The 24,737-nt window shown below is 40.4% G+C and overlaps 1 protein-coding gene across 2 annotated transcripts in view; it reads right to left on the minus strand.

Moving 5' to 3' along the window:
• The window catches only part of dock1 (dedicator of cytokinesis 1), a 191,796-nt gene that overhangs the window by 149,082 nt on the left and 17,977 nt on the right, over window positions 1–24,737 (minus strand). The window contains exons 2-16 of one of the 2 annotated variants that reach the window (XM_019362509.2): window positions 19,671–19,754; window positions 19,311–19,351; window positions 19,119–19,174; window positions 18,220–18,316; window positions 16,931–17,079; window positions 16,207–16,342; window positions 13,757–13,914; window positions 13,417–13,498; window positions 12,778–12,913; window positions 11,539–11,611; window positions 8,987–9,066; window positions 7,552–7,677; window positions 5,904–6,028; window positions 2,924–3,022; window positions 2,427–2,499 (exon numbers count right to left, since the gene is read on the minus strand). In XM_019362509.2, coding sequence (XP_019218054.1) covers window positions 2,427–2,499; window positions 2,924–3,022; window positions 5,904–6,028; window positions 7,552–7,677; window positions 8,987–9,066; window positions 11,539–11,611; window positions 12,778–12,913; window positions 13,417–13,498; window positions 13,757–13,914; window positions 16,207–16,342; window positions 16,931–17,079; window positions 18,220–18,316; window positions 19,119–19,174; window positions 19,311–19,351; window positions 19,671–19,754 — 1,515 coding nt within the window. Of the gene's footprint in view, window positions 1–2,426; window positions 2,500–2,923; window positions 3,023–5,903; window positions 6,029–7,551; window positions 7,678–8,986; window positions 9,127–11,538; window positions 11,612–12,777; window positions 12,914–13,416; window positions 13,499–13,756; window positions 13,915–16,206; window positions 16,343–16,930; window positions 17,080–18,219; window positions 18,317–19,118; window positions 19,175–19,310; window positions 19,352–19,670; window positions 19,755–24,737 lie in introns of both variants that reach the window. The other variant, XM_013269519.3, reaches the window with a different exon arrangement.

Below are 24,737 nucleotides of genomic sequence, written 5' to 3' on the forward strand. Positions count from 1 at the left end.
AATGCTCATGTTAATTAATGTGCACTGCTCCTTATATATAACAATAATTATTTAAAAAAAACACTTGCAGAACAGTCATACAGCCACTGTCAACACAACTCGGCACAATCTGAAATGAATATGCATGCAGGAAAAACAAGACAAAGCACTTTTCTCGCTCCGTGGGTTTGATTTTAAATTTGAGCTTGCTATAACTGTGTGTTTGCACAGAGTTACACAAAGCTTTCCTTTCCACTGGACGAATGTGTTTATTCAGCCGTGCACAAGAAGGTGCGGTAAAAGCATGTACAAAAAAACTAGTTTAAAAAGTTAATAAGAGGAATGCAGGTTTGGACAGTAGCGTTTTAGCTGTTCAACTGATAAACACACACTTATGGTCAATAATCAACACATGCAAATGAGCTCTTCCTGCTGATGTAGCCTGCTTCTCTTTCTTCATGTTGGAAGTGGGGAAAATAAGCTTCCCAATGTATCACCCTTTCTCACTTACCAGCAGCAGTTGTGCTTTTGCATTTGGGCTACACAGCACACATTACTGTGGGTGGACAGCACTACCTTACCCAGTGCATGTTCAAAAATATTCACATAATCTCCAAAATGGCATATTAAGTATATAAAGAATATTCCCACACTGTAACCAATCACAGTATGGCAAATGATTAGACACATGAGACACGGATCAGTGAACAAAGCGTCATAAAGATTTAAAACAGCAATCACTATAGAAATGCACTAAAGAAATGGCTGATAATCTAGTAAGCATCTTGAACTGAGACAGTCCCAGTGATAGAAAAAAAGTAAAACAGAGATTTTACTCTGATCTGAGAAGGACTCGACCGTAGATTGCAGTCTATGGCCTACATGGATGACAGATCACAAAAACAGTTATCTTTAAGGTAGTCCTATGAGATCTTAACGTGTCTAAAGGATGGAAAACATTGGAAATTAATGAATTCTATTATGTGCTTTGGTATCGACTGTACAGGTTTGTTTGATAGCTCCTTCAAGCACAGCAAGAGTGGATGAGTAAGGATTTGTTTCAGTGAGCATATTAGGTTCAGAGAGTCTGACCCAGACTTTAAGTTACCTTCCTCTCTGAAATGAAAAATGAGTTTCCTCACTCTTCGGGTTATCGAGCTTAGAGTTTTCCCTTAACGCCCTCTCTAGATCTGGATCAGACCTCTGGTATGGTCTGCGGTATATCTGTGATATTACGTGAAAATATGCTAGTTTCAGGAGGTGTTATTCTGCTCTTAAAAGCAATCTATTGCAAACTGAGATGAAAGTTTAGGTCTTGTACACAGCGACAGTGAGGCAGTGAGAGAAGTCGGTCAGAAAATTATAGAAATACATGCCTGCACGGATGCATACAATCTTAAACATGGATAAAATTAGATCAATGTACATAGGAATATCACCTTTACACCCAACATAAAATAAACCCTGGTCTCTATACTGTAAGCACATTCACCAGCAGCAGCAGTTCACCATACACAAATCCAAAGAATCCAGCTATTACACCTTTTTTAACATGTCGCTATTGTCAATTGTCAGAGAAAAGTTAAAGTTTGGCAGCATCAGCATGTCCCCGCAGTCCCAGAGTCACTTGAGGTGAGCCAGTTTCTAAAGTAACCGTTACACCAAGATAACAGCAAGTCAGAGTTTCAAAGGCATGTCTCGTAACAGCATTAGTCTCCAGAGAAGCAAGGTGCCGAGCATGACAAGAAGGCTCTCCAAGTGGATTATAAGCCAGCGCTGAGCTCTGAGACCTGGCAATTTCCTCCAAACCACCTGCATGCAGGTGAGAAGCAAACAAAGCAAGAGGATTTTGGAAGTAGATGATGACAGCAGCTGCAGATTAGAGAAAGGGTATACTTTCCAATCCTCACATCCTCCAAGTTCTGCTCTGCCTTCTGTGCCATTTGAGCTGATTGCTTTGTATATACTGTATACACCTGTCATGGTCCCCAAACCCTTTTTCCTGCATCACTCCTGTGGCTGTAGGAAAGCCTTGCCATGTGGCAGGCAGATGGGCTGGCAGAACTACCACTGCCAGGCTTCCCTGACCTTTACACCCCGAAAATTAGAAAGGATGCAAAAAAAAAAAACAGAAAACAGAAGGGCGTACAACGCTGGCTGCATTCAGCTAGACACTGGTCCCAATAAACAAATATGTCCCCTCAGGCATTTTTCACATCCCAGCCATAGTCTCTGACAAGCCACTCCATGATGCTGCTTTGTGCGGGGGACAGACTAATACCTCTGATTAATGTGACAAAGGGTGAGCTTCAAAGTATTTATCACTGTGCAACACATCTGCTTGGTTTGGATATCTTCCATTATATTTGCTGGGGATAGATTAGCAGCCAATTGTGCAGTTGGTCATCTGAAAAACTGATTATTCACAAGCTGACATTTATACTCACAGTCCTGTGATGAGCGGTGACGAAAGGTGAACCGCAAGTGGCTCCGGTTCACGTCTTCAATGGGAATAGCAACCTAAGACAAAGGACAGAGCAGGATTGAAACACACACACACACACACACACTCACAGAACATAAGGACAAACTGAAATCAGAGTGAACTCTAAACTTGCCAGATTTTATTCTGTACAGAAATTAACTCACATGTTGCAACACTTTTGCAAAAAAAATGCTATATAATTATTTGGGATTTCAGGAATTGAGAGAAAGTTTGCCTTTCTTTAAGTGTGATGAATAACTTCACTCTTCTATACAGTTTTGCACCACATTTGCCACTAAAGTCTTGTGATAGAAATTACTGGCAATAAAAGCCTGTGGTGTAATGAAAAAACTTTGGAAACTACATGAAGGGGACGGTATCAAGGTAAAGGTAGAATCAAATGATTTAGAGAAGTAAAGAAGAAACAGTTAAGTGGCAGAAGTAAGCAGAAAAACAAACCTTTATCGTTTCAAACCAGCGGGGCTGCTTTACTTGGTAGTAGATAACAGACTTGTACTCATTGATCCCTTCATCTCCAGCTCCGGGAAAGATCACATTCTAGATAAAAGGTAAAAGACACACAGCAATTAGGTAGTCAGACAACATAACTGGTTATCTGGTTATACTTGCTTAGCTTTTAGTTCGTGGAAAGTGCTAAAGTCGTGATGGGTGAACTGCTTTATTATCACTCTGTAAAAATATTGGCACGCTCACAGTATGTGGAAAATTGACTAGCACTTATTTCATAAAGCACCGCCCCTGGAGCAGAAAGCCTTAATCTAGCAGAATGGCCTTTAAAAGTCTGGATGCACTTTATGCATGAGCACCTGTGTGCTGGCTGTCAATCTCATGACAGCACTGTGGAAATAAGAAATAAATTAGAAATTAATTATTTAAGAAGGAGCAGCAGTGGCTCCCATGCAGCAGGACGTGGAAGGAAGCCAAGAGCAGGGAAGCAGACCAGCTGGTGCTGATGGATCCAAACGTGTAAATTGGTCTTCCTAGCGGGTCCCCTGCGTTTCTACAACAGGTCAGGGTGCGTATGTAAAATACTACGTGCCCCACTTGAGGATTCGGCAAGAGGGATGGAGTGACAGCGGATGGTGCGCACGCCTTGTTTTCGATCAATCTGTGTTCAGCCAGCCTACCTCTTTCCTCCCACTACTCCAGCTGACTCCCTGGCCTGCTAGTGTACTGCTGCTGAAATACTCCTACACTAATGGTTTCTGACAACCAGCAATTATGAGGAATAACAGACCCCATCTCCCCCAGCTATGCTGAGCAGATATGGGGGGCAGGTGGTAGCTCTAGCAGCTCTGCTCCTTCTCTAAGTGGCCAGGGTTTCTGACAGCTCCAGATTTCACAGAGGGTGAAAGTGGCTAGGGTCTAACTACAGGTGAGAAGAGTTTCTGGAGGGGTGCTAATCAAAGTCAAAGGTAATAAAAAGTTACTGTCCAGCCTTTCGCATCACAAATCCTTTAGGATTTGGAGGAAAGAGGGAGGATGACAAACACCAGAGGCAGAAAGTCACACGGAAAGAGAATGGACAGAGAAGAATAGAGAGGATCAGAAGCCAGAGGGAGACAGAAATGTAAAGAAAAAAAACACACAAAAAGCAAAGCCCACAAATTTAACCTGTTACAAAAACTCTGTGTGAGGAGAGATAGTTATTTCAAGTGCCTAGTATATATATAGGCATCTTTAAAATGAAAACAAGACATTTGTATTTTGGAATAAAAGACAAAAAACTAAGTTTCTGTTATCAAGAAAGAGACTTTAAGCCCATCAAATCCATGAAGGGTAAGGAAGAATTTAACCACTTCTTGCATTTCTTATAACAAGGGAGCTTTTGCAATGCAACAGCAACATGGTGACAACACTTCTAGATAGGATCGATCTCTCTTGATCATTGCTGGCTGCTGTCACTGACTTTATTTATTATACCGCAAAGGCTCAGACAGCCTTGAACACAGACCTTCAGCGAAACATAATGACACAGGGTGGGAATTCACACATCGAATTTGTATCCGTTTCAGCTTATCATAGCTGTATTTGTCTCATAACAGGTTCTCGCTTCAAAAAGTTGCAGCGTTTTCTTCTTCTAAAGAAACTTTAACAGCTAAAAATGTGAAACTTGAGGAAATGGTACAATTTTCCACCACTACTCTGCTCTAAAAAGCTTGAGACACTACATAAATGTCTTTTATGTCTTATACGCTTCCCTAATCTATTTGAGAAATCTGTCTTTATCGCACTCTTACTGAAATACACACAGTTTTGCTTCATCGAGCGCTACAAATTCGAAAAGTCTCTCTCTCATACCTGGCTGCATTGATTTGTAGAAAATTCACTTTACTTGATCGAGGGTTATGGCTCAGTCAGTGGCTAAAATTTAAGTAATGACTGATTAAAGTCGATGTGGTTTATTAAAACAAATCCGCAACAAGTCTGCCGCACAGCATACCAAAGGCCAATCCAAAAGTTAAGTTACTTAATTCAAATCAAATTTAAAGTAACTGACAATAAACTAAAAAACAGATGTTACCTGTATTGTTGCCAATAACTTCTTATATTTGAATAGACTTTTAAAAAGTCAGTAGTGTATATGGGGTATGTTCTCAAGTGCTGTTTGAGGTTAACAACTGCTAATATTTAGAATTCTAAATATAAGCTTGCACCTACATTAAGTGTTGGTATCACTCTCACTTACTCAAATATCATACTTGCACCTCCCTGCAAGACCAAATGATCCTTTGTAGCTGTAACAGCTTATCTATGCATCTTATATATTCTGATGGGTATTCAAAAAAAAAAAAAAAAACTCAACGAGTGCACATGAGATTCTAATCCTCATTCTATAAAAATACAATTTATAAGCAGAAGCTATTCAAGTATTGATTATTCCTCTGATGTAAGATTAATTAACTGATCTCTTTACCAAGCGCTGCAGATTGCATTAAAAAAAAAATACACATTTTGAGACAGCTTGCTTACAAACAATTAGACAGGGGAGAAATGATCCTTCTAACTTCATTAGCAAAGGTAATTAATTATACCAGAAGAAAAATGCTGATTTCACATATCACATCATTATGCTGCCCACGTTGCCTGTCCACATGCCTGAGTTTGTTACTGGCTCTGACAACGGCTGATTTTCATGGTGGTGAGCCAAATTTTAGGCTTCTCCATCAGCACCAAAGTAACAATATTACAACTTGTAAATTCTGACAAGCAGCAAAGACATACAGTTTCCCTGTGAATCACTCTTCTTTATAGGAGACCTGGTCAGTTAAGCGCTGTGCTGAGCAGTGTGAGACTAAAGAAAGCCGGGTAATATCACAGTCTGTCTGAGAAACCACTTGGTTACAGCACTCGTGTCCTGAATGCTGAGAGCACAGGAAAAATACCAAAGCAGTAGGTTAACATTCCTCGGTCGTACCTCGAGCTTCTTGCCGTCCTCATCATAAACCGACATGGTCACCTCAACGTTTTTGGGTGTTGTCTTACTCCCTTTGTCAAAATCCCCCTGAACCAGAGTCACGTAGATGTCGTTTCGCACATCCCCTTTAGGAAATAAAGAAAAACAAAAAATGAGAAACCCACAACGCTTCAATGCTTCTTAGGGCTTCAGGTTTATCCTTTTCAATAATATTAATATTACAGCAACACTGGATATTATATGTATGGCTGACTTCGACCCATTAAATAAATAATGTCTTGGGTTTTTTCTGTATTACAAATATTTTATGAACTGCAACCGTTTTCAGTAAAGTAGGACACTGGATAAAATCTAAACAAAACACTGATTTGCAAATCATTTTAACCCCATATTTAACTACTTATTTTTTAAATAATAATACTACTATAAATAAATACTTTTTAATAAATGTTCATTTTGAGTTTGATCCCCTTTTTTTATAAACTGAACAGGGACAACTAAAAATATTAAAAGAAAACACCTGCTGGGTGAAAAAAATGACAATTCATTAAATTATTTAGCAGCATCACTGTGCATAAAAAGAGTATTCTGGGAAGGGCTCACCGCTCTGTGGGAAATACTACAACTACTTAAGAATTTGGAAAAATCAACAAAAACCCCCCCACTATTGAATAGTTGTGATGTGGGATCTCCCAGGTAGCACTGCATTAAAAATGCAAACCCATTGTGAGTGAACACATCTTTTCCTTGCTTCCACTGATGCAAGTTTAAACTCTACTATGCAAACAATCACATATCAAGAAGACACAGAAGAACCGGATCCTTCTCTGGGCCAGAGCTCATTTATGATGTATTGAGGTGAAATGGAAATCTGTCCTGTGATCTGACCAATAAAAATATGAAAGCCTTTTGGCTCTCTATGGAGAGAGCACGTTATCAGTGCACATGATGGTGTGAGGGTGTACTAATGCACAACTTGTTCGAGTTTTGAAAGCACTATTAATGCTGAAAAATCTATTTTGGAGCGGCATGTGTCACCTTCTATATTGTGTCTTTTTCATGGTGGTGAGCCTAATTTCAGGTTACTCCATCAGCTACAAAGCATCAATATTACAATTAGTAAATTCTGACAGGCAGCAAAGGAATACAATTGTGCATCGCTTTGCTTTATAGGAGACCTGATCAGTTAAGCGCCGTGCTGAGAAAGCACAGTATATCACAGCTTGTCTGAGACACCGGGTTGCAGTCCAGGCCTGTCACCAACTGAGAACATTTGAAGAACTGTGAAATGAAAAATACAACAAAGGAGGCTTCAGACTGAGTCGCTTCGAATCTTACATCAAGGAAGAATGTTGCTCTAATATGAAATGTGTAGGCAGTCTTAAAAATGTTTTAAGGGTGTTTAGCAAAAAGAATATCAGAGGTGATGCGAGACAGTCATACACCTGCCCTCATCCATTTTTATTAAATATTGTCTAGCTTCTCAGTTAAATATGGGGTTTCAATCATTTTCAAATCATTTCCGTCTGTTTTTATTTAAATTTTACACTGAATCCTGACTTTTTTCTGTAACAGGGTTATGAAAGCATTCAGCCATTTAGCCAGGGAACTTTCTGAGGCAGGCAGCAAAGGGGAAGCTTTTTAAAACCTGGCATAATTATCTCAGGAAAGCCCATCTTGCGAGCCACGGCTGTCGATCGGTCCACAAGGTGAGGGAAATCCTTTCTTATCTGATGGATGTCTCCAGGAAGCAGCTTCAGAGTGACCCACAGGCCTGGTAATGGAAACAAGAAAAGGAAGTGAGGCATCAAGTAAAGCAGTATGTCATGAGGAGACAGGTAAAGAGGCATGAATCAACTCTAGGGAAAGAGATTGTGTGTTTTGCTTGGTTCAAAGTTGGGTGTGGTAAGCTGCTGTGGCTAAAAGCTACAACACAAGCACTGTTTTATTGTATTAGAGAGAAAATCTCTGAACTAGTTATAGTCTATATTATTTTACTGTTTGATCTGTTTGTACAGAACTTCCCTCTGGTTGGGAGAAATCCTTGGCTCTTTTTCCGAGATGCATGGCAAGCCAGTTTCAGCTCTGTAAGCACATTTAAAGGTGGCTTCACTCACTCTTAATATTCTCTAGGGGGAAAAAAAAGCCCCACGGAGTCACAGGTTTGAAGAAGAAATGACCGAATGGATCAAATTAAAGCAGTCTGTAGTGCACTTGTTCACAGGCCACCAGAATGAGTGGTTCTTGTCAACCTTAGAGGCTTTATTCACTTACACTTTATGGGCCCCATATTGCTATGAGTGACAAATCCCTCACTAGGTTAGCTGGAAGTCTTTTGATATGCGAACATGACCGAAACAGCTGCTGCGAATACTCCACTGTTCTTCCCAGTGAGGGTCAGGGCAGACCTGACATTTATCCAAGTACGTCTTCATTGGGCGTGACAACACCATGGAGACTGTCATGTTATTTCCCCTCCTCAGCAGCACAAATCCCTCAGATGGTGAAGGTTGTTCTTCTCAGCACAGATGTCAAGTCCTTGATAAGCGCTAGTCTTCGCAAAAGTCTCAACAGCTTAATTAACAGCTGGATCGCTTGGATACTGTAGTCCTGGTGATGAGACCGACTATTTATAGTGTGAGCGCTAAGAGTAAATTATGTTTTTCATTAGCAAGTGGAACAGTTTTACTGCCTTGCAAGTATGTTGGGGTTAACAGTACCTTGTACAAAAAAAGATCTAAAAAAACAAGGCTTGCAACTACTTCAAAAAAAGCTTTTTAGCAGCATCTGATTTAATCAAAAGATAAAATATATTAGACAGACTTTTTTCTCCTGGTTCACGTGAGGTGACGATGGCAAGGACAATTTGACAGAAAACTGGGCTTTTTTCTGATGTTTTGAATTAAAAGAAAAATTCTTGACTAAATGAAACCCAAATGAAAGAAGAAGATAAAAGAAAGACATAATAATTTTATAACAGTTTAAGAATTTCCGTTGCCTGTACAAAGTGTACAAACGCCCGATGTAGTGAGGCGAGTTTCTTCCTTGGCCTCGGTTCCTCTATCAGAACTGTTGCACTGTACCTTGGCCCTTGTGATTGACCTCTTTGGCGGTGATAACTTTGTTGATGACTGTCTGGAGGAAGTCATTCTCCCCTGCCACCCTGGGTGAAAAACGGGAGATGTTCAGCTGCTTGTGGCGAATGGCGTCATCCAACGCTAGCCTGCAGTACGTACACACCAGGCAAACACCACGGAGAAGGAGAGGTGGCAGAAACAGGAGGAGGAAGAGGAGAAGGTGGAGGAGTGGGGCAGGAAGAGCCATAAAGTGATGGTTGTAAGAAGGGGAGTGGGATGAGGGACAGACAGAGAGAAAAGAGAGACACACCGAAGAGTGATGCGAATACCATGACAGACACAAAGCCACTTGTTAGCAGTTAACAGCGAGCCAGGATGGGTCATGGAAGAAACACAAAGAAAAATGATCATTTAGGAAATTAAGTCCAGTCAGTATCCATAGAGCAACAGTATCAGAGTATCAGCGTGAATGCTGACTTTCCAAAGTTTGATCTTGGTTGGGTTTTTTCCCTTTTATTTTTAAAGATCCCCCCCCCACACACACACACTAAAATAACCCAGAAAAAATCCAATCTCAGAAACAAACTCTGCTTAGCATCAGAAAAACACTAAAATATAAGTACCAAGTATAACATGTTTTGTACTCCATAGGGCAACAAATTCATTGAAACAGCTGATGCACAGAGCATAAACAGTAGCAGATGTGATCTGGGAGGCACCACATGTGTGGCAGCTGTCAGAGGAAAGTGTGTTGTGGGCAAAGATGTCTGCTGTGTAGAGGCTTCTTAACAAGCAGAAGGAGATGAGCATGGAGAAGACGACTATAGTGATGCACGGAGGAAGCAATAAAGAATCTCTGCCTCTCGCACTGTTTTCAGTGTCTCCCATCTTAAACCCAAAATCAATCCAAGCAAGGAAGATGAATAAGCAACAACAAAGATTTGCACATTCAGACACTGAATTCACTCAAACATTGTACAACAACCACCACAAGACAGACTTTTACTTAAATTTGCATTTCTAAAATTATGTTATCTTTAGATACACTGATCACTTAACCTTCAAAATGTCAAAACTGAGTGGCCACTTGATTAGTTACACCACTGCTTGTTCATACAAATATCTAATCAGACAAACACATGGCAGGAACTTAGTGCATTTAACCATGTAGAAATGGTCGAGATGACCTCCTGAAATTCAATATGACCATCAGAACGGGGAAGAAAGATGATTTAAGAGACTTTGAACACGGCACGGTTGTTGCAGAAGCTGCTTCAGAAACAGAAGATTGGGCACGCTGCCTCATCTGATGAGTCTTAATTTCTGCTGCAACACCCAGAGGGCAGTGTCAGAATTTAGTGTAAACAACATGAAAACATGGATCCATCTTGCCTCGTATCAAAGTTTCAAGTTCTTGGGACACTTTGGGCTCCTTAGTGCTAACTGAGCACCACTGAAACACCACAGCCAAATATTGTAGCTGACCATCTCCATCCATTTATGACCACAGTGTACTCATCTTCTGATGGCTGTTCCCACAAGACAACGAGCCACGCCCCAAAGCTTAAATGACTTGAAAATAACAAGTTAATTGTACTTCTTGGCCTCCACGGTTACCAGATCTCAATCCAGTTGAGCACTTCTGGTATGTGGTGGAACAGGAGATTTGCATCATGGATGTGTAGCTGACAAAGCTACAGAAACTGTAATGCTATCATGCAAATTTTGAGTTTTTCCAGCACCTTGATGAACCTATGCAACTAAGAATAAGGCAAAAGGGAGTCTAAACTGATACTGGGAAGGTGTAACTAATAAAGTGGCCAGTCACTGCATGGACCTTCTGGAGCCCAAGAAATTGCCTTTAAATTAGGGAGTTGGTTGGCTAACATCATTAATCTAAAACAGTCAATTTCAGTATCTCACAAGAGCTGTCATTTCATGTCATTTCAAGCCAAATCACACCACTGTGTCACGTTTTCTAAACGGCTCCCTCGCTTCCTTGAGAACACATTATTAAGCTTCTGTTTCAAAACTTGCTCTGTTTTTGAATGGCAAATATTCACACTTGGACATAAATAACTCCTTGTAAAACCTCCTCTAATTTCCATGATTTATGCTCACAGATAAGCCCATTAAGTGAGGTGATCAGCAAGCTAAACTGCCTGAATGTGAGGCATTTCAATTATGCAGGAAATCACGTTAAGAAAAAAAGGTTGCTCTGCCTCTTTACACTATCCTACAAAAATGGTAGCAGTTAATGAGATTCTCTTAATTGAGTCAGCGGGGAATAGGGGAGTGTTACAGTCTTAAAACCCCTTCTAATCTGGTGTCAAGGAGACAAAACTTGTAGAAAGAAAAACGACACTACCTTTTCTGATATACAGTGTATACCTAAAATACTGGTATACACTGTATATCAGAAATTGAAATGAAATTTTAAGCCATAAAATGTATCAGTCTTGCTTCTTTTTTTCTTTTTTTTTTGCAAGTTTATCCAAAACTTAAAGGAACTCCATGTTAAATGTGATTTATTTTGTGCTTCTGCACAATGCACTTACGGCTGAAATGGGATGAAGTGCTGCTTATCCTCGTCGTCCATTTTGCCTGTTATGATGTCAGTGACATCCATTACTGTGGAAAAAGGAGAGAGGTGGGGGTTAAAACATTCTCAAGGCCTGCAGAGTGTAGCATGGCTATGAAAGAGATCCAGATAACTGCATGGTGGGCCACATCAGGGGGTAAAAGCTGTCTCAGCCAATGTTGGGATTTTCTTTGATGAGCACTAATTAAGTCAGAGGCTGAGCTGTGAGGGGAAAATCTGAGCAGTGGTCACGATGTGCAAAAGCCTTTTGAAGCTTAAAACAAACAATGATTAAATATGAAATGAAGTTTCTTTAAATAGCGGTTACAGCAAAGTGAACAGGAAGATCATAAGGTGACATAGCATATGGCTTTGAGTGGAGTTATCACACTATGTCAATAAGATACCACCGCAAGGATGCAGGTAGCAGCCTCATGGTGTAATATTCAACAGAATTATGTTAGATGCTAGAATTATGAGTCCTTCTTTACAACAAGACACATGATTTATTTATTTTTTCCCAGTTTGCTTTGTGCGCGTGTTTAAATGCAGGCATTTGAGTCGGAAAAACCTGACAGCAGAGCTTGCCGACGAAACAGGAAATGCATTCTCAAGTCTGTCTGTTGGACAGACTAGTTAGGTTGCAACTAAAGATAACACAAAAATAAAAATGACACTGACGCCAAAGTTTACAGCAGGTCACCTTAGCTATGTGAGAGCCAGCACAAAAAAAGATCCTTTATAATTGTGCCTAAAAAAAGAGCAAATCTCAAAAAGCTTTCCATCACGCTGTGTACAGCGGCAATAATGATGATGTCTAAAGATAGGCCATCATAAATCAGGCTGTCATTTACCTTCCCCTCAAGTGGCACTGGAAAAAGAAAAAAAAGACACCGAGAGAGGGGCGTAATTTTCTCTGTTGGATAACTGTGGGCAAAATGGCAATCTAATTAGTTTACGATACGCCTGGCAGCTTGCCAACAGGCAATAAATCAAAACTTTTTCCCCCCCTTTCATTTAGCTGGAAATCTCTCAATTTTACCCAAATATATTTACTCACCTACGAAAGGCACAATACTTACTTTAACCACAATGCAAAACAAGAACTGGTACACATTATGATATTCAAGCAAAGCCGGGGCTCTTTAACAGAGCAACTTATTCCACCTCTTTGGAACAAAAGGTTATCATGACGTCTCCGTGCTGTCTTCTGTACCTGCCACTCCAAAGGGTCTTCTCAGACCTGACGTCAGCTTCTTGGTGTTGTTGTCTCGTAGCTCCATCCGTCCAACTCTTACAATCTGACACACAAAGCTGATCTTTTCTCTCTTCAGATCTTCACTACCCAAGTCCTGAAGAGTGTAAAGAAAGGAAAAAAAGTTGTAACAAAGCGCCTTAGAGTCACTACAAATCCCAGGCTGCTTCAATCAGATTGTACAATACAGGGATGAAAATCCTTTGGAAAACACAATTGGATTTAAAGCCCCATCTGACAACAGCCTTTATCTGATCGATTAATAGCACTTTTTGTGGTGAAAATGAGTTTACGTAAAAGCCAAACATTTTACCGCAAATTGCTTCAGCAACATATGTGACTGTGTCCACAGATTCATTTTTCCAAACCTTGGAAAGTCTTCCCAGTGGGCTCACACTGACCCTTCTGCCCTTGGGCGTCCATCAGATAGAGGTCTTAGTAAATAAATACAGAAAGCTGGGCTCTTTCTGAGAGAGCTTAACAAATGCAGGCTCTGCAAACAGGCTCCCACATGCTTCGTAACATGGCTGAATAAACAGTGAACTACAGGCGAGTGTGCGCACACTATGATCACATGCATTTACACATCCGAACACTCACTGTGAAGACTGCCCGCAGATTATGAAGCTGGTCGATGTCTTTTACTAGGCCAGAGCTTGACCATTTTACCAGGTAGTTTTCACTGTAAGGGAGAGATGTCAGGGGGGAGGAGCATGATGTTCACAGGTGAAACAAACACAATACAGTGAATTCAGACACTGAGATTAACAGCATTAACATCAGTTTCTTTCAGAGCTACAGAACCTTGAATGTTAATCCAGACATTAGTCTGCCTGACTAATGCTGGAGGCATATGTAACACTCCTCAGCTGAGCAGCTCAACACAATAATTTGCTGTCACAATCCTGAAACAACAGCAAATCCCTGGGAAAGGGTTTACCTGATGAACTTGGACTCCACTGGGTCGTAAAGCGACATGAGCACCTCTGCATCTTCGCCAATCTTACACACCACATTCTTCAGAGTCACAAAGAGGGCGAAAGCTGGCGTGGAAGCGAACTTTGCTTGCCTTGTCAGATCAATATTCTGCTTCTGAGACTGAGAAACAGAGAAACAGAGGAGAATCAGCAGTATCATACGTTGTTCATACGCAGCAGTGTATTTAGAGAGAAACAGTGCTGATGCCAGCTGTACATTGGATTAACACTAGCCACTGTGGTTTGTTTTTTTCACAAAAAAAAAAATCTAACAAGTTAAAAAGCTCCTAATATCTTTCACACTGAATAAAAAGGCCTTTACATTTGATCTCCAGGACTGCATATACAGTAAAAGAACCTATTCCCTAGCGTCCTTCAAAAATATGCTGCGGTCACATCATTAATATTCATCGTGTTGACCTGGACACTTTCTTATTGGCCATCCATATGCATTAAAGACCTCCGAAGGAAAGGTCACGTACGATGAGACCACATAACTGCAGGGCACTTAGTGGCTGGCACTCCCTACATACTGCAAACTGACATTCAGGTGTATACACCACTGATAGGCCAAGTAAAATAGATTGGGAATCTGGCACAGCTCCTGACTTTCTAAAGAAGAAATCAAGCATTTAAGTGTACCAGGAATGGCTCCATTTGTCCTACTTTTAATCCAAAGTTGTTCAAATGCCAAAACCCCATCGCAGATTGAATCAAAGTGGCTTAGGTCATCTTTTTGGAAAACGGAACAGTAAAACAATCTGTATAGACGTGCATCAGTACAGATGGCTTAAAAAGAGGCAGAGACAGTGTTATCATACCAATGGCTGATGTGTTTAGCATGTTAACCCCTTTAGTTTAGCATTTTATCATGCTATCATCACACACACACGCACACTTTAGCAATAAACACAAAGCACAGGGAATGTCGCTGTAATTTGTCATCAACTGAACAGCTGAACAGTCTATAGCAGCGGAGCGTCATTAATGTCAGACAATATTTTCACAGACCGGCCTTTAAGGTGTCGCGGATAAATACAACAAAATAAAATGATATGATCAAGGCAAAAAATGTGGTATTTTGTAAATACAATAATAAACACAAATTCAGTGTGCAATTTTGTAACTTCATTAGCAGTGTCCTCCTGAAATTCACCAGCAACATTGAGAGTAACATCTTCCTCTCTGCTCCTTAATGCTCTCTGGTCGCTATGGTAACGCGGAAATATTTCTTTCAAAATAAGACACACAACTACAACACAGGAAAAAAACCCAGGGGAACCGTGTTAACGATAATAACCCTAAAAACGATAAATTTCATACCCGAGCCTCAACTCTCGCGGCCCAGTACCAAACGACTCACGCCTGGGGGTTGGGGACCGCTGGTCTGTAGCATAGAAAAACTACTGCTAACTGAATCAGTAAAGATTATCTAGTAGTTGAGACTGGACCAAAAGGGTGTACCCTGCAAGCTAAAGTCACATCACCACTAATCCTAGCCATTTCGTGGCTAAATTTACAGATATTATTTTGGATGAAGACTGGCAGAAATTATTGCAGAAGACCAGCTCATTATCTTTTACAGTCATATAAAAAAGTAAGTAATAAAAACAAAGATTGAAACAGCTGTGCCCAAACTGCACAGAAAACCAAACAATTTTTGTCAGATGTCCTTACTGTGGAAATCTGTGATTACCCTTCTTGTTTTTATTTCTTTTTTAATGCAAACACTATAATCGTGCTTCATTGACCAGCTGAGATTCGATGATGCAGAAGGAACAAGATCATGATGTGATCTGTGTTCATTCACACTGTGCGCTAATGGGTATTTGCTAAGCTTTAATATAGTATCTGGATAATAGAGCTGTCCCAAATACCATATTCTGGGCCTTGGAGGTTCAGTAGTGCTGAACAAGAACAATAATAACCATTAGGGGGTGCTAAATAAGACTTAAGTAAAGATACTGGTGCTGTGCTTTGATTTCTGCTACAGTTGTTCACTTAAAGAGAAATGCAGAAATGACAAGATCTCTTACTTACTTATTCTGTCACACAGTGTGCTGCGAAGCATCTGTGTGAGTACCAAACCATAAGGGCAACATGATGCATGTGCAAATATTCATTGTTGTAGATGCCCACTGCCAATCACTGAACAGAGCAGACTGAAGAACATAGATACCTGAAGCGGGACAGCTAAACTGCATACCAACAAAAGTGTTTATTGTTTTAAAAACTCCCTGGATTTTTTATATTTGCTAGCCACTTAAAAAATAGCTGCTGCTGGTTTATGAAAAGTCACAAAGTTGGCAACAGTAAATTTCAGAATCCAAAAACTTGCAAATCAAATGTCTTTCCAACAAACAAATAACAGTAATATATTCAGTTTTTCCCTCTACTGAGTTTGTCTGTTTACCTTCTCCTCTTGGATCCGGTCCTCAATTTGTTTGGAAGCTGCCTCATGTGCCCTGAACAGGCTGATGGTGCTGGTGAGCTCTGGGTCCAGTATGTTTCCATCTTTGTCTCTGACCACCAGATCAAGATCCAGGTACCTTGCATAAAAAACAGGTGAGAGTTAACAAGCACTCAGACCCACCAAGACAGTGTGCATTTGTCAGAAAGGAAACAACACATTTTTATTTCTAAACATGTACCCCTGTCGCCTTATTTCCTGCCCAAATTCTACCTCATATTCATAACCTCAGCTCCACTGTTTTCTTTTTGCTATGCAGGGAAGCCAGAAAAAACAACACGTTGTCTACATATACTCAGTGCCGCATTTCATCAGCTGATCACTACTTGCTTCTGAGGGAAAATTCATTTCTCTACCTGGCCAAAGGTTCAAAATTTCATCACAGGAGCAGAAAAGAGCTTCACGATTTTCATTTCCAACTGATTTTCTAGGCCCACTGCAGATAGTGCAAGAGCTGTCATTTCATGATGGAATACAGTGCAGTTTGCTGAAGCTAAATCCCATCAGTTTCTTCTCAAGCTAAGTGATGACCTGTCATTTTCTATTGACTGACACTGCTGACCTCTTCCAACAAGACTTGTTTTTCCGCATAGATTTGGGGATAAAGGGATATAAGCCCTAGGGAGAGAAGGAAAAGTATAAAACACTCTCACAGCTAAAAACTCACTTGTTGCCATAGTCTATCTTGGAGGTGACTTTCTGTTTGAGCTCACTCAGCTCGTCCTGTGGGAGGGTGCCGGACAGAATCTGTGAACGCCATTCGATGAGGTCGTAGATCATGTCACGGACACAGTTGAACATCTCACGCTTGTCTCCCTGTCAGGCAGAACAACAATGTACAGCTTAGACACATTAGGAAAAGTTAAGAAAAAAAGTTTGAACTCTAGTAGAAACTTGCACCCCAGTTTTCGGTTATAATGTGGTGATAAGCACCAGCCAGGGCAGGGAAGATGAACACTTAATTGTGTATCCGCAATGTTTGTTGAAAGTGTGTCTCTACACTTTTGATATACTTATTTTAGTTTAAATGTAACTTTTGTTTATTAAAGAAGTCATATAAAGACTGTATAGATAAGATGGATGTAGCTTCCAGGTATAAAAAGTGAAGCAAATGTAATGACCACTAGAGGGCACTCCCATGGTAAAACAACACCGATTTTATAGTCTGTAGAAGAATAGCCCTGCCCTGTCTATTGCCCTAGTAAACAGTTTCAAGATTAGTTTATAGACTGAATCGGTTTAAATTCATGTTGAATATACAACAACACATCACCCTATAGGTTATAGCCCCCACTAGTGCCCAGGAACACAATAACGTTTAATGCTTCACCGTGTGATAAGTTGCTAGCATCTGAGCGCTCAGCATCCCTCATCCCTCAATTTTTCAGTTAAATGCACACCTCAGTCGTCATGTCCAGTTTTAAAATAGCAAGATTAAGCCCTCGTCACACCGGCCCAGAGACTGCTGAATGTTTCCCTGGCAACCACACAAAGTTCTTGTGACCTACCGCGACTGCTAAATGACGAAATTCTAAGTGCAATTTGCTAGGGGGTTGGTGTTGGGGAAATACACTTTTTTTTCTTAGTGTGCTTGACAGGGGGTCACCTACCGGTCTCTAGGTCTGTGTGGCTGGGGATTTATTGGTACCAAGCAAACTGCTGCGTTTATGGCTTCATAACGGGGCTTTGCTAACCAATAGGTGACGGCACAGTGGCTCCATTTTTCTTTTATAGTGTTATACTTTTATGTTTTTCTGTTACCCATTTTCTTTTATTTCTATAGATACAAGAGAGTGCAGGCTGGTTACAAGCAAAAATCTGTGAAAGCCACTGAGTCAGCATAAAATAATAGACTTTTTTTGTATTTTGTATTTACCAATAAACATGAAAATAAGACAAAAACATTTGGTGAAATAGAAATAAACAAAAAAAACAAAAACAAAAACAGTGGCTTACCACATATAAGTCCCTCCATATTGTAGCCCACTCCCGCAGTGTTGTGGTAACCTCTTGAACCAAGGGCAGCTCAGTGGGAATGACTGTCTCCTTTTGCCTGCAGTGACAAAGAATGATTTTATTTATTTTATTTTATTTTTTTACAGTGACTCTGTCCTGTCTGCCCTTTCCTCTCCACATTAAGGCCAGGATTATACTCCCTTACACACAAAGAGAGCTGCAGATAGCATGGACAAGTAGGTATTTTTGTTATATTACTCTATTCTGCTTGGAGTTCTCTTGGAAGACAGGTGCACAGTTAGCTGTATTGTAGCAGCTGTAATAGGTGGATAAATCCACATGGTCACGTCATCACTTGGACCCAAGTAGACCATTAAATAGTCAAGGACGCACAAAGTATAACATAGGTATAAGATGCATGAACGGACAAGTTGTGTGAGAAGAAGAGTTTTCAGCGTTGAGCGTAATCGTCACATATATGTTCCTTATACGATATTTGTAAAATCCAACTATTAAAAAATATCAGCGCCTAAAGATTCTGAATTTAATTCAAAGATTCTGAAGTTTGGGTTTCATCTTGGTGTCGTGCTGGTGAAATCAAAGAAGACAGACCAAAACAAAAACAGTGCCACAAGTTGCGCCAAAGCGAACACACATGTCACATCAGATCAAGCGCAGACCTTTCCACTGAAACAACCTCCGAGGGTGTCTACAAACAACTTGCACTTTATCTAGTCCCTAATTTTCTCAGCAGATCTATCAGCTAAAAGTGGGAGGAGAAACTTGTTATATACTTGCTTCCTGTTTGATCTCTGGTGCTGTCTTTAGCACTGTTTGTTGCTCCTGATAAATATAATATAATAAAGAAGTATTCAGAAATTTGAATTAGCAGTACTGACCCGCTGCCCTCGACCGTGGCCTCTTTCAGGTGTATATAGCAAGCGGGAAATATGCCCTGGAAGAGAAAGAGATCGAAAAGAAACGTAAGTGTAAAAGCCGAAAGAGCATTTGAAGAACTGAAAAACTGAAGTTGTAAAGCTCAAATGTGTAAGTAGCAAATTTAAGTGTTTAAAATGTTGTTTTTTGCTCACCTTTTTGGATTTTCTCCTCAGCCTATAGCCTCTGTACCAGTCTAATAAGGAGAACAGTTACAAACCATGTTACACAAGGAGAAAAAAAACCTTCCTAAAACAAATCACAGTTTGCTCCACTAAACATTCTTTTGTTTAAATAAAGGATGAAACTAAAGAAGGAAATAACAGTTCTTCCACAATGCAAAACAGCAGACCAACTCATGGGTCTGGGATTGCTATTGCCTGCCTTTACAGCAACTGAATATCATTATCACACAATTGATTCTTAGAAATGTACAAAAACTTGACAGAAAAGCTGATGTCCAATGTTGTCGTGTCAGCTCCGATTAAACGTGGCATCACCAAGCCTGTTCTCACCTTCATATGTCTCAAGTATGTGCACTGTGTCTCCGATCTGCAGTGACAGCTCCTCCTCTCCCCGGGCATCGTAGTTATAGATTGCTGGAGAAGGACGAGAGAAGACAATATAAGAGGAGGAGATATTACAGCAGGAGGAAAAAGGCAATAAAGTGTTTGGCTCCCTTGTGGCGCTAATTGTGTGCCACTGCAATGTGTAGTAGAGGCATCACACATATACTGGATGTCCACCCACACAGTCTAACACAGTGATGCTTGGGCCTGGCACCTTCAACGCTGTAATATCAACACATTTTTTTTTCCACCTACTGAAAACAAACCAATAAATATGGATAATGCCAAAACAAAAATGATGACAGTAAATAATAACAGGACAGGACAAAAACACCATGATCAAACTTTATGGTGTTCCTGATATATATATATATTTTTTAAATTGCTCTCAAACAACAAGAAGATGATTTATATGTTAAGAAAAATATACAGTGCTCTCAAAATTGTCTGAAAAATTACAAACATAACCTGTCAAATAATACGAATTTATAACAGGAAAAGTTGTGTTAGATTCTGCCGATTATCATTCAGTTATGTGTTATGATTAAAAAAAGTAACCAACAAAGTTTGAAATGCTGACGGAATGACGCAGACGGAAACAAAACATCTATTCTGGTGTCTCGAAATATTTTACAAATATTCCACTCAAAAAGCAAATCACTTCCAAGAAAACAGAAAACATACGTTGTAGGGCAACAAAATAACATCAGCTTGGCAAAAGTAAATCTTCCTATCTAATGTCTATTTTATACCCAATTAGGACATTAAAGGACTCTTTTCTTGAAGTCAACCAATAGAATGCAGGCTATTAACTCTAAAGCCACTGAATCCAGTGCCAACACACACACACACACACACACACACACACACACACACACACACACACACACAGTGTCAGAGCTCCATCAACATGTCAAGGTCAAATTATAAAGACAATAAAATCCTGACTGGTGACACTTGTTCTCTCATTCAGTGAGCAGTAAACAACATGTCACTGTCAAACAGCCAAGCCCAGCACCTGTCTGTCTAAGAGTGCACAATTGCTGCCCCCCCCCCACAGAATAAACAGTAAACTGACAGGGGCTGTGGAGACATACATGTTTGTGTGCATCTATAGGCATGTGTGCATGTCCTGCTGAGAGCAGGCACACCGAGGTGCTTCAACAAAGGTTTCCAAAGGTGAGTGACTGCTTAATTAAAATAGACCCTCGCTGCAGGCACTGGAGCCTTCCCAGCATGCCGATGGTGGAGCAAGTGAATCAACCATTTCCTTTCTCAATTACCTGCCGTCTGAAGAGCTCACTGTACTCCATTAAACTATCACACAGCATTTTAGCTCTTTTTATGTTGAAAAACAGTCAGTTAGCTATTTAAATACTTCTGGAAAGTCCAGGTCATTTTCAGTTAATTTGCAATTAATGATTTTTAATTCTGTATAAGGTAAAAGCATTAAAGAACACAATTAGTGATTTATGCCAGATCATAGTTACAAAGCAGCTTTGATTATGCAAAGTACAAATTAGCAGTATAATGTGTGTCAGCTAGAATATAAGTCGGAATATTTTATAACAATCCCCTTGTCCTGTCCTGTTCTGTCACATGTTTTCCCTACCAGCTGGATCTGTGGCACCATTCAAAGCTGGATCTCCACCTGCTTTGGAAGGTACTCTAACCCCACCGTCTTGGACCCAAGCTGGCTGGAGATCCGTATCCGCTTTATTGCCACTCAAACCAGCTTCTCACTTAATTGTCAGGATGTGATATTCGTTACTGAGGCTGGTGATTATATTGTTCAGCTATTTATTTGTCACAAAGCACGTGGCAAATAAAATATCTGCAGAGAAGCAACTAATACTCTAAACTTGTGAGAAACGCTGAGGTAATGTGGCAGAGAAAATGACAAAAAAAAATCATTCAGGCGTTCAGCATGTGCAAGCAGCCTTAAGCGTTACAGTATATGCAGTAAAGAACCTCACTGCCTCTGGAGGGCATAAAAACGCATGTGTACCCATTTGATTCAGGCCTGTGTGTATGTGCATGTACACCCACGGTGCATTTTGTGCATCCCGGAACAATCCAACGAGTCCACTGAATCTACCAGAACATGACCCATGGGCTGACAATGGAGCAACAAAGGCGCTAGGAAATGAATTCAATGGTACCACACTGAGATACAAAAGGCACCTAGAGGCATAGAAAGCAACAAAACATGAAAAAGGGAGGTGGGATTAATCTGCGTCGAGGCATCACAGAATAGCCCAGTCACTCTGCATGCACTGTGCGCTCAATTAAACTATCATTAAGAGTAGCTGGAAACGTCTGTAAAGCCATCAACTGCTGCATGTGTATGTTTGTTTAAAACTGGGCGAGAGGGCCAGCTGATTCAGCACGAGCACCAGGTGATCAGAGGGAGAAACAAGACACGAACCGCTCCAATAAAAACGATAAAGCATGACATTTTATCAGTAAATGAGAACTCTATAATCAGTGCCAATGAGACAAGTTTAATATCAAGCAAATTAGAGTCTAGAGAGTTGGCAAAATCATCACTGGGCAAGAGGTACAATTGTAAAATGAACAAACACCCTGGGAAGATGCTGACTGAATGACGACCATCAGACTCTGACATGAGAGAAGATGGTGCAATTGAGCAGAGAAACTAAAATGCTTCTTGTCACGTGAGGATGGGGGGGGAGCTAAATGACAGCTCTGATTACTCATAAACCTGTATTTGCATACCCGAGTAATCTGATGTCAATTAGGAAGCAGTGAGGGAGAGAAAATCCATCAGAGGAAGAAGACGAAGAGGATGGGGAAGTGGACCGTATTCTCCCTAGAGTGTGCCATGCAAATGATTTTCTGGAAACGGGATAAACAGTAGCATCATTTGGATGGGGCTCATTACCATACATAACCTTGTGCATAAGGCTGTGCAAACTCGGAGAACGTTATCATCACAGGAAACAAGTGAGGAATCAGATTACAGAACTCTCCACTTAGCCAGCAGTCTACGCCCTCTACGCAATTATAAGCAGCATCATCTAAACTTCGGACTGATTGTAATTCTACACTTTGGACTCACTAATAACCGGCACTAATCCACGCAAAGCACAACATACCATTACACTCAAACGATAACACAGTATGCTGAGGAAGGAGGGGTTGAAACGAGAGGGGAAAGGAAGTGCACGAAAAAGTGGAAAGAGACTGAGCCTCTTGATGTTTTGAATAAAATCCCCACGGGCTGTAAGCCCACAGAGAGAGACAGCCAGGAAGTCCCAGACAACAGAGAAAGACAAGTGTGGAGCATAAGGCAGCTCTCAGCACTGGAAGGGCTTGGATTATATGGCACTGGAGTCAATGTGCAACTTCAGAATAAAAGGGACCCAGGAACTTATCCAATTTGTGTAACATAATTAGGGTTAAACTGCCATTAGTTTGTGTAAAATAGACTAAAATGAAAACTATAATAGTAGTTTTTCATGCTTAAACACAACCAAACAGGAAACAGTAAGTGCAAAAGGAAATAAATCACAGCCTTCAGGTTCCATTATAGTAAGTTTCAGCTTCATAACATCCAGATTCGATAAACCAATTACTGTACAACTAGCAGACTTTAGTTATCATGTTACTCTCTCTCAACAGTCAACTGTTAACTTCAAGGCAAGTCCCTTCCTGTGCCTTTTTGAGCACGAGAAGCCAAATAATTAGCAAAGAATGTGAAGCAAATCATTCCAGCAAGTCGTTTTGAGTGGCAACAATGACAAACTAGGCAGGGCTCCATACTGCATTGTTGGAAACCCACTGGAACCTACTAGTGGTTGTACTTCCTTTCTTCTAGAGTTTGTGTTCTCTGACAAAAGAATGCGACCTCTGTGTAGCGCTAACGTCACAGTATTAGTCATGTTCAAAGTGGACCTATTATCAACATTTCGAGCTCTGTATTTTTTATTTTTGAACTTTGCTCGAGTAGCTTTACGCAATTGACAGTTAAAATAATAAGTTCATGATTGATTTCATACTGGGCCGGAGCACAGCGCCTCAGTTCATCTACTGTCTGAAAGAGGACACTGTGGCTCTCTTTATGGCGCCACACCTTTAAGTCATCTTCCTTTTGACTGTGTACCTCTCACTAACAGAAGGTGTTAGTGCTGCTACTGTCCAGTGATAGGGATAAAAGTGGCACCTTTGCATTCACACATACATCAACAATTTAGAATCACCAAAAACCCATGCTTGTCTCTCGATTGAGGCAAGCTGTCAGAACACCTGGAGAAACCTAACCCAGGCCCAGAAAGGCAGTCACAAATCTCCTTACTCTATGTTTACAGCAATCACCCCAGCACCAGTGATAACATCTATCTACTGAAAAGATTTTCTATAAATACATTCAACTTGTAGAACCTGTCAGTCACTGGGAGCATGACCACTAACACTATACTGATTTTTTTGGTTTTGTTTTTTTAAATCTTAACTGAAAAGGGTTGTAAATTGAGCATGACAATCGGGATGAATAAAGAGCACTTTAATAAGCACACAGTGGGCTAAGAATAACCTTTTCCAGGCAGCAGGACTGAATAGAGGATGATTATTATACTCCTGCCGCACTACAGGTCTCCAAGGCAAGACGGAGGAGTCAGCAGGGAGGGGTTTTACATGCACGCAAACACACACATTCTCTGAAGGATATATATATATATATATATATATATATATATATATATATATATATATATATATATATATATGTATGACCATTCCAGACTAACTGAAGTGGTCTGAATGTAAAATAACACAGCTCTTACTAGCTAAAAGCATCAGACTACATGACTACATTATACATCTGACCTTATAAAGCTGATGCATCTCAAGTTTCTGTGATGCATCACCTCAGTGCACACAATGAGACATACCAGACCGCCAATAACAATATTCAGCATCAAACACAGCCAAATTTAAAAAGAAAATCTTCATTCATTTGCATAAACATCAACATGTCTTATTGGTGGTGTA

Source organism: Oreochromis niloticus, linkage group LG8 (genome assembly GCF_001858045.2).
Source record: "Oreochromis niloticus isolate F11D_XX linkage group LG8, O_niloticus_UMD_NMBU, whole genome shotgun sequence".
NCBI lineage: Eukaryota > Metazoa > Chordata > Actinopteri > Cichliformes > Cichlidae > Oreochromis > Oreochromis niloticus.